The 16,987-nt window shown below is 23.5% G+C and overlaps 1 protein-coding gene across 1 annotated transcript in view; it reads right to left on the bottom strand.

The window, feature by feature from the left end:
• Positions 1 to 16,987, bottom strand: part of LOC129605834 (protein sidekick-1-like) — a 121,830-nt gene that overhangs the window by 45,835 nt on the left and 59,008 nt on the right. The window contains exon 7 of the mRNA XM_055515809.1: positions 16,750 to 16,864. Coding sequence (XP_055371784.1) covers positions 16,750 to 16,864 — 115 coding nt within the window. The remainder of the gene's footprint in view (positions 1 to 16,749; positions 16,865 to 16,987) is intronic.

The following is a 16,987-nucleotide window of genomic DNA, read 5'->3' as shown; positions in this document are numbered from 1 at the left end:
TCCTTTTTTTAGGCTTATTTACAAATATTATAATTATAAAACTTTTATTGTTTTTTTTTTTGTCTCACATAATATTACCCATACATATTATGTACTATTTGTTTATATAATATTAAAAATAATTGAGTTTATTTATGATAATTGTGTTTATGAAAAGAACATTAAATTGTATGAACATATTTTAACTGTAAACTAATTAATTATAATATTATTGTGTTCAGTTTTACATGAATTTTCATAATTATTTGAATGAAAATTAGAATTTCGAATAATGTAGGCTATGCTAAATATTTCTTCTTTTAAATTAAGGTCAAAATTATTTTATTAAATAATAATTGGAACATAAAATTTGAATCTAAAAAAAATTAACAAAATTTCTATGTAAAGATATTGTGTAATAGCATTGAAATATACAATTATAAAAAATATTGATAATTTTAAATTAAATCGGGTCATGGTTCCCCCGACAATGATATAATAATTTATAATTTAATGGGGAAGCTGTAGAGATTCATAATTTTAAAAGTGATAGTTAAAATCAGAATTTGTAAGTAAGTTTATTAGTGTAATGTTTAAATAAAACTGAATGTGACAAGAATGTGTGGATTATTCTGTTATTTAAATTATTAAACCTATTGCAATTTTGTGAAAAAATTAAACAATTTAAAGAAAATTTTTTTTATTATAGCAGAATATTTGAATTACGGAATTTTCATTGTTATAATCAATAACCAATACATAATTTTTGGATAATTAAGGAATTTCAAAAAATTATTTAGTTTAAGTTTCATTTGTTAATTCAGTCATAAAAAACCCATTTGTAAGAAGACCATTTATAAGGGACATTATCTCTTATGACTCCTAGATGTCAGGATTTTTCGGAAGTGGAGGATATGGAATATATTCTTGTTGTCTGTTCGTCTCTGAAGTGGAATGGGAAGCGCATTCTGTGGGATTTCTTTTGTGATAGCCTGGAGGACCTGTCGTTGTAGTCTTTGGCACGGCTTTTAAAATTCGCCAAGGAGGTTAATTGATTCTGGTTGATATTGTTTTTCAGATTGTATTACGTGGGGGTTGTAATGTTTTAATTTGAGGGTTGCCGATAGGCCTTCTTGTCGGCCCAGTGCTTGGGCTTCAAGTGGGTTTCCAAGCGGGGTCTCCACTCTTACTACTACTACTATTACTACTACTACTAATCTATTTTAAATAATCAAAATCGGAAAATTTTTAAAACTATTCACACTCGAGAGAGTGATATCCCATGCGTTCCTTCTATATATATGTTTTAGTTTACCTTTCAAACACAAGAACTATAATAAACATTTTCATTTTAATCACGCTTTTGTTGCTATAGCAAGAAGTTCAATGACCCGCTGCAACAATGTTTTTACATAAATTACAATTTATATTCACATTCAAAATTTCAATTAAACTAATTATTAAATTCTTTTACTAAAATATAAAAGAGTTTATTTTCAAAAAAAAAAAAAAACTTTTTGCAGACTACATTCAGTCGTTGAAAAAAAATAAATCAAATATCCTTTTTTTTAATTCATATAATTATTATAGATGCACTTGAAGTTAAATATTTAATTAACAATTTTTGATGATTTTAGAAACCAAAAAAAAAAATTTGAAAATTTAATGATGAATAATTTTTTTGCATTAAACTTTGAGCACAAATTTAATACTAAAAGCACTCCTCTCCGAATGATTTTAAGAGTTTCATTTACTCTCTATTTTTATTGTACAAAAAATGCTCTACTAATACTAATTAGTTTAAAAGTTATCCAATAATAATTAAATACAATTTTTTTTTCTTTAGACATTTTGTATATAAAAATAAAAAATTTAAGCATTTCTGTAATTTTATAAAAATATCATAAGCACAGACCAGTCTGGATTTAAATAACTAAAAAAGATGAAATTCTATATGGTTGTAAATTATGGGAAAAGAAACTGATATCCTTTTGCCTCAACTTTAACTTTATATGATGCTTTATTAATTATTTTCGAAATTTATTTTAAACTTCATATTTGAGTTTTCTGCGGACCCAACAGACTTAATATTAATATCGATTAAATATTAAGATTTCGAATGTTGCGGCCGAAACTTAGTGATTACTACTTTAGTGATTTAGGTTGAAAAATTAATATTTTAGTTCTGATTCAAAAATATGCCGTCAGTTCTTTAAACTGGTGGAGGTAAACAAAAACAAATACGTAAATTTTTGTATTCAACTTGTGTTTTTAAAAAATTAAAAGTGGCAATGCATAGTTAATTTTTCATAATTTCATAGTATTAGATTTATGTTGAACACATTTTCCTGTAGGTCGTTTCATTGATCCGATTCATGAGAAATACTATAAAACCTCTTCTTTCCGTGTTTAAGAATTTGAAGAAATTTAGAACTTATTCCATTGAAAACAGAATTTTCAATAAAATAATTTCATCTCAAGTTTGTGCTAAAAACTTGTTAACTTCAAAGAGCTAAATTAAAATTAGTTTAAAAATTTACTCAAACCGAACAACAAATATAATTTGAACTACATAAAACTAAAAATTACTAAAATTTTAAGTTTTGTTTCAAGCAGATTTGTTTAGACTGTAATAACATCATGCAATACCTTTGTAAAATACACATGTATACCTACATAAATTTATGCATACACAAATAAAATAAAATAATAATAAAAACATAATAAGGATAATGCAATACTTTAACTTTTTTTTTTATTAACATACTAGAGATACTAGAGATACACTATTTTCGTTTTTTTGTAGGGAATTGTTTGAAATTTTTTAAAAAATCATTGCCATTGTTGTTGATTTTTTTTTTTTCATTTGAGTTTACATTTTTAAGAAAGTTTACTTTTATTTTAAACTTTTTCATTAATATCAGTTTTTTTGTAATATCAAAGACAAAAAAAAATCAATTTAATTTTTTTATAGTTTAGTATTTTATCTTGAAAAAAAAAATGCATAAAGTATAGAGAGAGATAACCTAAAAAAAATTTTTAGCACTACTTTACTAACAATTTAAATTAAAAAGTAACTCCTTTTTTTTAAAACTCCGTAATCTCCATACCTCCGTAAACTCCATACCTATATAATATTGCTTGAATATGCTATGTAGCTATATAAATAATAAGTTTATACAATTCGGATCAGATCGATGGTTTGTAAAGTAGCAGTTTTCCTTTGAACCAGTGAAAACTAAAACATTCTTTTCTAAAAAACAATCTAATTTCTCTTGAAATTATGCATTTTTAAGAAATTATGCAAAATACCAAAATATTTCAAATCATTGCATACATTTAGGATAACAAATGAATTTAAAGAAATGTTAGCATAGTGATCGAGTTCAAGAGTTAGTTGTGTTAGTTAAGAAAATTAATTACATTTTTTTGATGGTGCGACAGCAAAACAATGTTTGTTTCGTTATAATACGTAATCAAAATCTTTGGGTAGGTCTTGATATTTATGAAAATAAAAATTGTAAAATTTTGGAAACAGAAATATGGATGGACGGGCAGAATGATGCTAATAAGTAATAAGTACTTCTTTACATTTTTTTTATTGGAAAAGTCAATAATTACAAAAAACTTGTGGTTGTGTACATGTATTTTAACTTAGTAAGGGTCATGAGTTTCTGCAGAATGACAAAAATTAATCAATTTTTGTATCGAATTGATATATATGTTGATTTTGGAATAAATTTTGTTGCAATATAGCGTAATTTTGGATAAAAAAAAATTTATACTTTAACTAATGCCAAATTTGTATTGAATTTCCAAGCTTTTGAAATTCTAGTATTGTTGAAAAATTCATAATAAAGTGGCGTTATTTGAACTATTCAATAAGTTTCAAATATTCATGAAAATTTATTGGAGTTTGTTCATTATTTTATTTTAGGGTTTCGAAATTAAAAACCAGATAAAAACAAATTTTAATTATTTTTAAGATTTTAAAGTTCTCTTCAGGAAAACTCTGCACCATACAGAATATTCTTAAAGTATTAATATTGTTAAGTTTTAGTCTTTATTCATTCAATTCTTCTTAAGAACTAACTACATATTATTCAAGTTTAAGTTAAGGTTTTTAATTAGAAAAAAATATTATAGGCATAATTATTAATATACCTGCATAAAACAATATGTTAAAGTGAAACCAATAACAATATCAAATAATGTATTAATACAATTAAAAGTAATGTTAATTTAATCATACGATAAAGTGCTTTGATACCCAAGTAGCAAATTAAGGAATTAATTTTTAACAAATATTGTAAAAAAAAAAATAATAATATAAAGATTTTTAAAGGACGAAAGGAATTGCATAAAGAATTACGATATTAAGTGTTGCACATTATAAAAATTTAAATAAGAAATATGAAAAGAGAAATAAATAAAATTTTTAAGCAACAAAAATTTTTGCAAAAATTTTTACACACAAACATTTATTTTTTAATGTCACTTTTATGAAATGAAAGCAGTAGTGGAAATTCATAGTTGAAATATGTTATGGGGGGGGGGGGGGGGATTAAAAAATTTTGAAACACAGAATTAAAGCTCCTCTATCTTAAAATTGAAGAAACCAGCCCTTATATTAAAGTGCTGTTCACAATATATAATAATTTCTTATATATGCATATTATATACTTTAATAATTACAATAATGAAAATATATTAATATATATATTATGTATGATTTATGTAACTCATATTATGTCTGTTTGAATTACTTTATTTTTGAAATTGAGTTATTTATTCTCTTTACATACATACATACACATTTTATTGTAATATAGACGTCATATACAAAAATGTATGAGTTCCTATACAAGAAAAGAATGTTGCTTTTATTCTCTGACAATTTTTGTTTTTATTTCTAAATAAACATAACACCTTCTTTGAATAGCTACGGAGTTTACTGGGATTACATACCTTATTTGTTTGCATATAGAAAATTTATGCAAGATATGAAAAGAATAAATTTTTTGTTATTTGGTCTTTCAAATATTTTTTACTTTATTTATTTACTTTTGAAGTTCTTTAAAAAAGAAAAAAACTTATAAGTTTTTTATTTTAAATATTTCACATTTAAAGAGAATTATGTAATATAAAAGGTTTGTACAACTATCCATCTATGACATACATATTATGTATGTATATAATATTATGTTATGTGAAGAAAAATAGTGTTAATTAATTATTTTCTTTAAAAATAAGTGAAATTTTTATTGCAAGAAGAAAATATTAAAGAACGCATATATAAGAGGAATAAAAGGATACGAGTAGATGGAATTATTTGTAATGCAACAGGAATGCAATATAAAATATTTAGAGCTTACCTTAAGAATACGTAAGGATAATAATTTTTTTTTATACTTAATTTTAATTACATTTTATACATATATGTATGTGTATGTATAAACATATACTTTTTCATTTATTAGAATGAATTCAAAATAATTGTAAATAATATTTTCATTTATGCTCTTGTTACTTAAGTACAACTAATTAACGTAAATTTTTGTTTTCAATATTTTCTTGAAAATATTAAATAATATTTGTATAGGAGAAATACCATGTAAAATTAAATAGAAGAAAAAAAAAATGTTCAACTTGTATAGTGTTTACATATTATTAAGAATTCAAGGAGAAAAATTTTGTAATTAAATAAATTGAAAATTAGGTTAAAAATTTAATTATACTCAACAATTATAAAAAAAAATTGTTTCTATATTGTAGGACAAATGAAATATTTTAATTTGAATGAACTTTTTATTGTGTTAGAGAGGTCTTTTTTTTTTAATTTTAAAATATGATGTTAATGAGTGTAAAATATAGAAATGAATTATTAAATCTTTATATGGATGTAATAATAATTACGAAAACTTGAACTTATTTGAACCTATTAAAATATTTTAACAATAATAAATGAAATACGGTATAAATTTAGTTTTAATTTTTTGGAACAGAAATTATTTAGTCCTTCGAAAAAGGAGCAAAAAACTACTTATAGCTAATAATTTTACATATTATGTAAATAATTAATTTTTCTCAAAAGGGCTTTCAATGGAAATAATTTTCAAATACAAGTTTTTGTGATATACCTATATAATAATTAAGGTAATAGTTATAGGCACGATTACACAATATTAAAAATGCAGGTCTTATTACATTAAGGTATGTAATGAGTAAAATTTACTTAAAAAAAACTAGTATTTTTATAATTCTTTTATATTTTATAAAAGAATATTGTCAACCAAAGATAAACATACAGCCATTTCAAAAATTAATTGTGCATAGACAAAAAATAATTATTCGATTCTTTTTTGTTATAAATCTTATATTTCTTTTAATCCAATATTAGAATTTAGAATTTGAACATAACAATTGAAAGAAAGCATAAAAGTTTGTCTATGTACGAATAATATGTGGGATGACTGTATATAGATACGCATAAAATATTCAAAATTTAATTCTGTAATTAAATTTATTATTTGCAATTAATAAAAGTATAACAAAATAATTTTCTTAATTTTTTCTACTTTATTTTCATGTTATTTTTAAATTTCGAATGGTTTGCAATTCCCACACGCATTAATATACCCGCTTATTGAAGAAGAACATACGCAGTAAATATTTTCAAAAAGGTCTTCTCATCAAAATGAGAATGCTGTTTAAAAGATAATAAATTTACTATGCTACTTAGACAAAAATATGAAAAAAAAAAAATTTTTTTTAAACATTCATTTAATCTAATTGTACACAACAAAAAAAATATTAAAATATCAAATTAATTAATTAAAAATAATTTCAAGCTTTTTCCTTGAAATACAAAAATGTAAAACAGTTCAAATTATGGAAAAATTGGTATAAGATCAAGAAAGAAAGGAAAAATAACAAAAAAAAATTTTGAATATTCTCCAGACCATTATTTTGAACCGTCTCAATTCGAAATTAGAGAAAAAAACTGGGAACACTAAAATGGGAAAAAATTGTTCAGAAAAACTTTTCTATGCAATCCTTTTAATTTAAAAAATAATTTTTTTTTTTTTTGCTATTATGCGATGTAATTAAACTATTATTTCCTTACAGAAACTTTTTTCTTGTATTACAGCATAATACCTTATAAGAAAAGGAAACATTTGCCCATGGTCAGTAACAAAATTTCATTAAAAATTTTTTTTTTCTTCCTTGTAATCTGAAAAAAGGGTTAAGTTGAAGAAACAAAAGAACAAAATAATGAAAAATAATTTAATTGGCGTGAAAATTCTAATGAAAATTCTGGGGAAAAACAGTTGTATACGGGATCCAATGTTTTATAAAAAGGACAATTTCTTGTTTTTTGAAAAATTATAAAAGCCTCGACTTTATTTGCAAAGCAACTATCTGTTATAGCTCTCTTTATATTAGATTTCGGGTGAATTTATAAAATTGCGACGAATATTTGAGATTTCGGAATAGTTTTTCTTAAAAATGTCAGCAATTTCCAAATATAGGCCTAAAAAACTTTAATATAAGAATTCAAAATTAATTTGTTTTTATGGTCATTTAGATTTCCTACTGGCGTTTCTTTTTCACCTACTGGTCAGTTTTATTATAATTTAAGTCATAAGGCTTCTTTGCGGAATAAAATAAGGATGACGTTATATGGATGCGGCATTCAACTAATTTCTTTACTACGGAAAGGCAATCTCGTATTTTATTTTGTGACAAACTTCGAAAGAGAAATATTCGAGATATTTTGACTATAATTTCAAGTAATATTATAGATTGACAGAATTCGAATGTATTAAAGTAAATATGGACGGACTATTTTAAGAGTTTCATTATGCGTCGGCAAAGTTTTTCCAATATTTTTCTAAAATTAATGAAAACAAAAATAATCCTTAAGGGGTAAATTTTTCTTTTTATCCGCAATAACAAAGTTAAAACCACAAAATAAGGAAAAGTAAAATTAATGAAAAAAAAAAATTTTTAGAACCGAAATGAAATGAAAATCAAGGAAATCAGCGTCATTTGTTTATGTGTGTGTGTACAACAATAAAGGCGAATAAAGGAGTATACAAGGGAGTAAGGAATGCAAGTTTGTAATCATTTTAGAATACATTCTTTTTTTTTATATTTTTGTTAATTATTTTAATTAGAATAAAAACTTTTTTTTTTTTTTGTAATTTTTATCATTAAAACTTTTGACCAAAGTGTTAAAAAGTTGATTTTTTTTCATTTCTCTCTTATTTTTTTTTTTATTTTAGAATTTAAATTTTATATTTTCCATTTGTTAATGTTTAACAGAAGGAGAAAATTATTCTTAATACTTTGTTTTTCCTATGTATTCAAAACTCTGAGAGACAACAGAGAAAAACTTGTTTTTTGAATTTTTTGTCATAATGAATTTATAAAAATATTCACAGTTTCGTGTTTAATTTGATTTTCAATAATAATTATTGTTTTCATTTCAAGAAATGCTTATTTAGAAACTGTTTTCACAAAAAACTTTTTATATTCTAATTAAAAGCAAGAAAATATTGCATTAATCACTTTAAAACTTCTTTTCTACATGGTATTAATGATTTCTTCGTCTTTGAGCTACCCATTTTCTTCTTATACATTAGAAGTAATTACTTTACAGGGTCTATAAATTCTATTTTAAATTGCAGTAAAAAGATTTTAACTCTAAGTTATCTTTGAAATTAAATTAATTTAACAATAAATTTCTGAATTGACTTTAAAAGCTTGAATTGACTGTATAAGGAGCTAAGGAAATCATAAAGTTGCTTTACTAGAGTTGAATAGTGCAAATTAGTTACAATACGATACGTGAAAAAATTTTATTAGCTATTTTTAAGTACTTTTCCAAAAAAATGTTGAAAAAAGGTGCTTATTAGTTTCATTGTGTCCTTCCGTCCGTCCGGGGGCCTGTTTACAAAACTTCTACACCTTTGAAGATAGAAAGCTTCAATTTCGCAAGTACATACACCTTTAATAGAAACTTATTTGCTTTTAAATGGGCGGAAGTAGGCAAACATCTTCTTGAAAGAAATATCTTCACCCCCCCACAAATACTTTAAAGAAATCATAAAGATTTTTCAAATTTTGCAAAAACGCAATAAAATTACGACTGGCTTCTTTTACCGTCACATAGCATAGCTGAATTTTAAAAAAACAAAACGGCTGTGGACCGCAGGCTGTAGGAGTTTTTGCACCTTTCAAATACTATTAAATATTTCATTTTGGTTGAAAAATTTTATTCTCTACTTCGACCCCCTGTCAAGTTTTCGCTTTTTGAAATCTGTAAAATTTGAATTTTTGGCATTTTATATTTCCGAAACAGGAAGCTTTTTCAAATTTCTATAAATGCAGAAAACTAACGGTAAATGCCATGACATTAAAAAATATAATTAATTTTCTTAACGCACGCAGTTAATCTTTGAATTCGAGCTTAATGAATTAATTTATTCAAATAACGTTATGCTTAAAATTCTCCACGCTCATCCTAAATGTATGCAATTTTTGAAATATTTTGGTATATGAATAAAACGAAAAGTGCTACATTACAAATTATTAGTTTTATCCAACTTTATTAATGTCCAAATTAATGCCGAATTTAGTTTTGTGTGATTTTTCAATGAGTGTGTGCATTCGAAAATTTTTTTCCAATAATTTTACAAGTAATTTTATAAATAACGCATATGAAAATATAAAGAAAAAATAAGGAAATAAATTGCACCAGTGTCTGAAATGGTATTCCTTATCATACAGTATTACAATATTTTCAATTATATGTAAGGTAAACAAGGTTAAAGGTTTCTAAATTTCGCAGTAACTGCTTCAAAAACAAAAAATTTTTTTTTTCAAGTGTTTTATTTAAAAGAGCTTTAAATATAAAAGCATAGTCTTATCTATATTATTTTTCTAATTTTGCAAAATATTATGAAAAATTATGTATGTATGTACATAATAAATTTTATATGGTATGTATTATATTCATCTCAGTATATAATATTGTATAGGTATATAAATTTACCTGAGTTTATAGGTACATACAAAATATAATTATTCTCATATTTTTTGTTAAAAAAAAGTTTTTCTATTAAATTAATGGTCTTCGCCTTAAGGTGTTAAAATAAATTTTGCCATTTTTGAAAAACACTTTAAATGTGTATGTGAGTTTATATAGAAAACCGTGTATTCTTTTATATAACTGAAGATGTATACGTATATTAATTTATGTTTTTGCATATTATTTTAAAGTTGTTTATAAAATATATAAAAACTTTTTTTTTTCTGAGTAGAATGTTCGTTTAAATAATATGCGAAATGGCAGTGTCAAGCTTATAAAATAAACATGAAAAACTAATCTAGAAAATTTTTGAATTTCTATTCTTGCTTTCCTTTTTTATATTTTTGATCATTTTAAAAATTTATGAAATAATATTTTTTTTAAATTAATTTGTTTAGAACACAAAACTTTAAAATATCAAAATGGAAAATCTTGACAACTTCAATTAATTAATACTTTCGCAAATCTTTTTCTCAAAATTAATTTATATTTCAATCCATTCTTTTTAATTTTAGTGATTTTTTGAATAAATTTCATCAAACTACAATTATAGAAAAATTATCAATTTGAAATTTAACAAAAATTTTTTCAAAATAAGTCCATAATGTACTGAAAGTATAGCAATTATTTTAAGTGCATCGAATTCAAAATCAATAATATTAAGAATTAAAATTTAAAATTTATTAACACTAGATTTACGGGTATTGGCTGCATACCTATTTTTACTGAAGTCCGTCTTTTTGACGGATGAATTAAAATACAAATTTTTGTAAGTCTTTTTATTTTAAATCAACAGTTTTTCAATACATTTTTTATATGTAAGCTCTATTTTGGATGCGCACTTTCCACATAGTTATTTGCAACATTTAATGCAAATGTTATTGGACCTATTTTTTTTTTTACATAACCCAATTTGGAAAATTTTTCGCACATTTGTGTTTTATACAACAGACTCTGAACTTAAACTTGTATTATGTTCGTCGCGATAGCCATTGCCTAGTTCTTCGGCCAATTGAAAAATAAATTTCTTCGTATATATATTTTACTCCAGTGGTCTGCTTGTACAATATCTAGCCTTTGATGGCTGCTATTTGTAATTTAATTCATAAATTAGGCAACCCGTCAAATTGACGGATTACCATAAAAATAGGTATATAACATATAGAAATAATAAAATGCAGGTGGTTCGGAGCACACAAATGGCATTATATCATTAAAAACTAATATTTAATGTCTTAAGAATAATATTTACATGTTCAAAATTTTAAGGCATTAAATCGGAAACCCGTCAAATTGACGGGTTCCGTAAATCTAGTGTTAAATAAATTATTAAAAAAACCGACTGCCTACTCCAAGATTATTTCGTGAATAAATTATTTTATAAAATTCAGAAACATCATGGCAACATATTGAAATGAATAATTATTATCTCCGGTACTATACTTGTATTGGATGTCAGACTATACAGATTACACAATTTCAACACATTTATATCTAAATGTATGTATATTTGTGGGTGTAAATTTAATTTAAATGAAAAACATCAATATAGCTGTGCTTATTATTATAAAAACTTTCTTTTTTTTTCGGCTTTATAATTAATTTTATTTTTCAAAAGATCATGAAATTAATTTGACTACATGAAGATAGTAGGAGTAGTTTGTAGTATGGTTAATTGATTCATTTTCCATTGAACTGAAAACTTATACGAGCAGCATTAATATTTTACTTCATTAATTTTTGCTAGTAAACAAAAAAAAAAATTAATTATCTATCGTTATATTCAAAATCATTTTAAGGTTTTTTAAATTTTTATATTTACATAATGTATATATGTACATACATAAGAATCTAGATATATGTAGTAAAATATTGTAGTTGCTCTTATTTTTTAATGTACATATAATTTTGATGTAAAAATTTTACCGTGAGGTACTCAAACATTTTTTTTTGGGAGGAAATTTATTAAACTTCTTATATACATAGTAGCGTTTTACTAAAGTGCATGTGTGGTTCTTGAAACAAAAGGACATTTATTATCATTACAAGGCAATCTTTTTACCGACCGCATGTCATACAATAAGGAATTTGAGTTTCCGGTGGGAACGCGCTTCTCCACGGTAGCTAAGTTAGACAATACACATTGCGATTGGTTATGTGTTGACCACATCAGAGATTTGTGTAGACGGATTTGTGTTATCTTTTAGTAGACGGTTTACAAAACAGATTTAAATAGCTATTAATGGAAATTATTTTCTTATTCTCTCTAACAAGAGGTCGATACTGTAACTAAATTTAGTTCAATAATTGCTTTATATAGCATGATTAAATTGCAAAATTTATTAAAAATCTTAATCAATCAAAATATGTCACTGTTTTATTACAAAATGTATACTAAAGTAAGCAAATTAAACTTTATAAGATATACACATTCTATATCCTATACGTTTTTACTCATCACATTTTGAATTAATAATACTCTTTCCCTGTTATCACGAAGAATTGCTTTTTAGAATTGCTTGTTAGAATCCTTTATGTATTTCTCAATTAAATATATAAAATTAATTCTGTTTTTTTTAATAAACTGAGAGTTGTACTCCAACAAAAATGCTCTGGATTATCATTACGTGTACCGAAAGTTTTATGACAAATTTGAAGAAATACGATCAAACGAAAATAATTCAAACGAAATATTTGCTTGAAAAAAAATTTATATATTATGCACATTCATATTAAAATATATTATGTAAGTAGCTTTTTTATTGAAAATTGGTTATGCACAAAATTTATAGTTGAACTAACGCTTGTCTTTTAACACTTGTATATTTGTATCATTTGCGAGCACTTGAATTTTATTTATGTACATAAATTGCTATTTAAACACTATGTATAATGAATTTGTTATTTTACTTTTCTTGAAAAATTATTAAGATGAAACTAAACAATGTGTTTTTGTCATTAAATTTTCTCTTTAAAAATCATTTGTTACCTAGACACTGGCACACGTAAAATAGTTGTTTATTAATTTTATTTTATGTGTGTAGCTGTGTATATTTATGTAGCTGTAGTATTTTTCACATTATTTTGATCTTTTAATTTTATTCCTTTTCTTATTTTTATGTTTAGCTTCCAGAAACCAAAAACAATTAATTTTCTTCGTGCGGTTTACTCGAAATTAAAAGTAAACAAACGCTTTTCTTTTTGTTTTTCTTACTTGAATTTTCATTTCTTTTTTTTCTTTTTGTTTTTTTAATTATTTATTTTGTACTCCTTCGGTTATATAAATATTAATTATTATTATTTATGTATGTGTATATGTGTGCCTTTATTTTATCTATATTAAAACATTTTTTATTCAAATTTAAATTATTAATTTGTACAAAATAATCATTTTTGACAACCTATTTTTATTTTATTTCCTTTTAAATATTTAAAATAAGAAAAAAAAAATTTTTTGTGTAACTATACACAATATTTTTTATTTTTAATTTATTTCTTTCCAAAGAAAAGCGAATCATTTTCTTAGTTAATTATATTGTTTTATTTTGTGAGTAAAAGTAGGAATAGAGGAGCGAAGTGGGAATAAAAACAATTTCTTGAGTAAAAAAATGCAAATATTAAGGTAGATACCCTCATTGAAAACAACTGCCTTAAATTAATAATATAAAATAAGGTTAACAGAGTCAATTGTTTAAAACTGGGCTTACATTTTAATGAAAACATGATTTATGGACAAAAATAAATTCATCACACCAGTTTTGTTAGGAATTAGTTAAATTTAGTTTTAATAAATTTTCACAATAAAAATTAGAAGAAAAACCTCTAAAAATTTTCTACAAATTCCGGTCTAAAATTATCTTATACAAGTCTTATATTGAATTGAAATTTAATTGGACCGCTGCGCTTCATTAGCTGGATTATTATAATGCTTAGTTCATTATGAATTATAATATTAATAATTATTTTATTGAATTATTCTTCTTATTTTCAACTAAACTATATTTTAATTACTCTGGCAACTCTATTATAACGCTATTATAATAATTATCTAAAAATAAAATTATTATTTGGAATGGAATAAGAGTTGACAGTATTTTGACAATTTAATTTGTCATTTGAAATTTTAATACAAATTAATATTTATAAATTTTAATAAGAAATAAAAATATTTTTTCCCAAAATATCAAAAATTATTTTATAGAATTTTTTTTTTTTTTTTGTGAAAACCTAATATAATGAGAAAATCTAAGAAAAAGAAATGAATTGTTATTAAAAAAAATTTTCTAAGAAGAAATAAAATTTTGAAATTTTTATGATTTTCAAATTCATCGGAGATTTTCAAGTTTATTTTATAACCTTAGATTTTTATTTATCAAGAACCGAAATTAAAATGATATAAATAAAGTATGTATACCTTTTTATTTGTACATATACGAGCCTAATAATAAAATTGGTGGAAATAAAAAGGCGATAGAAAAGAAAAATGAAATGAGAAAATTATTATTTATTTTTCATTTTATTATTTTGTTTCTTTTCTTATTTTTCATATTCTTTTCTTTATATATATTATTATTGGAGCTCTTTAGAGTTGTTGCATTTATTGTCAATTATTATTTTAGAATTTGTAAAAAATTTTCCAATTTTAGAATGTCATTGTCGTTAAAATAATTGGCTTTAATACCTTCTCATTTTTTTTTGTGAAGAATAAGACATTTCGCCATTTTAAATTATTTTAATTGACAAAGCAATTACTTAGTTGTCCCTTTTCGTTATTTTAGTTTTTTCATTATTACATCAAGCATTTTTAGTTTGTGATTATCTGTGATTTTTAATTTGGGGGAGATTAATACATGTAAACAGATTAAAGTGGTTATTAATATTGCAATTAAATTTACTTAATTTACTATAATAAATCATTGCATTATAACTAATAGTTTAATATTGACTCAAAATAAAATAATATAATATTAATAAGGAATTGGTTTTAATTTACTGAGCATTGAAAGCATTAAAAATCAAATATGGCACATCAAATATTATTTTATGAATAAAGAAATTTTATTATGATAAAAGAAGCTCAGCTTTAGAATCTTATAAAAAAATTTCAATAATTCTAATACTATTTTCATCCCATGCACGCGCAATTTCGTAAAGGGTATATTATTAACTTTGGAGCCGTCTGCGATATGGACATTTAAATATTATATTCTTGCTCAGCGTAAAATTCTCCGTTCACTAGTCATCATGCGATAACTCAAAAACGAATATTGCAATCGGCTTTAAACATTCACAAATTGTTTTTTTTTTGCCAAGGTTACTATTGTAATTGAACTAATTTGGACAACGGGTTCGGGTAGCTAACTTACAACTGAAAGAGGTTATTTTAAATTTCTCGAAACCAACAAAGATGTTAATATAAAATTTTGTAATATAAAACTTGACAGTCGTGTATCCTAGAAATATATATGGAATGGCTGCCCTACAACGTTAAAAGCTAGTTTTAGTTTTTTTTTTTAAAATAATAAAGCTAGTTGTTTAAAATTCGGCAGACATAAACCCAATTATACGTCACATATTTCCTTGAAGTTTTTGTGGATTGAATTGATAGGTTCGGATAACTGCCATACAACCATGAAATTTAATTCTAAATATTTTAAAAGCAAAATTTTTATACTCAGACAATCTGCCAATATGGCAGGGTATAATTCTGTCGGTTAAGTGATCGTTTTTACTTTTGTCAAATTGTTTTAGTTCCAAATAAACTTGTGTATTTTATAACCAATTTAATAATCATTAGAATTCATTTTGAAAATTAAAATTTTCAATATAAAATTTTCAACATAAAAGTATAGTATAATAAATACGTAGTTACATCAGTTATCAGATGATTAGTATTACAATACAAGTATATAAAACAAATTTGATATTGTCAAAAAATCAACGTGTATAATAAAATAAAATTGTTTTACCGCATTATTCAATTTTATAAATTAGTTTATGGCGTACTCGGGGAGCAACAACACTAAAAAGTAATATTTAATATTAAAACAAATATACCTAGGTATATGAACCTATAAATATTCATACTTAACATTATATAATATAGCTATATACATTTTATTTTGCAATTTTAAATTATTATCTTAAAAAAAGGATTTAAGGCCCTTCAAAAACCACAAATATTGACAGAAACCGATTTCTTTTTTCACAAAAAGAAATTAACAAAATATCCTTTTTTATTATAATACCACCTATCTATAGTTTATTTATCGTTATATAAGTATACCTATATTAAATAGAAATTTGGGTTAAAATTATAAAAATTGATAGCTTACATTTTAATTATCTTCCTTTATATTTAAAAAAAAAAAATAACAAAGATCTTTTACTTTCATTACAAATAATAAGCGTTTTTCATAAACATTCATAAAAAAACACAATGATTTTATATACATATCATAAACCTAAATACTATTTGCAATATTTTCCATTATATAACCTTGTATACTTTTTTTTTTAAATCAAAAGCACCTATATAGATTCTTTGTAATTATTAATTATTTTTGGTGGTTGTAAAAATTTATAACGTATATTAAAATTTTTTTTTATGTATATCTGTTATGGAGGAGATAAAAATATTTTATAAAAACCAACAAAATAAAGGAATGGCTTACCTCCTTCATCAGTCATAACTAATACTGTTGTTGCTGGTCCAAGTCCTTCTGGATTAAAAACTTGGACAGATACCAAATATTGGGTATATGTTGATAAACTCTGAATTTCATAACTCTAAAAATATACAAAAAGAAAAATATTTTCAAAAATATTGTAATAAATTAATTAAAATCTTGATTTTATATTTGATATGGTGTGTGATTTATTTCACCTATTATAGAGATACATTCATAGGCA

Source organism: Condylostylus longicornis, unplaced genomic scaffold (assembly GCF_029603195.1).
Source record: "Condylostylus longicornis isolate FDR11 unplaced genomic scaffold, ASM2960319v2 ptg000015l, whole genome shotgun sequence".
Taxonomy (NCBI): Eukaryota; Metazoa; Arthropoda; class Insecta; order Diptera; family Dolichopodidae; genus Condylostylus; species Condylostylus longicornis.
This window is presented reverse-complemented; position numbering and strand designations above follow the sequence as displayed.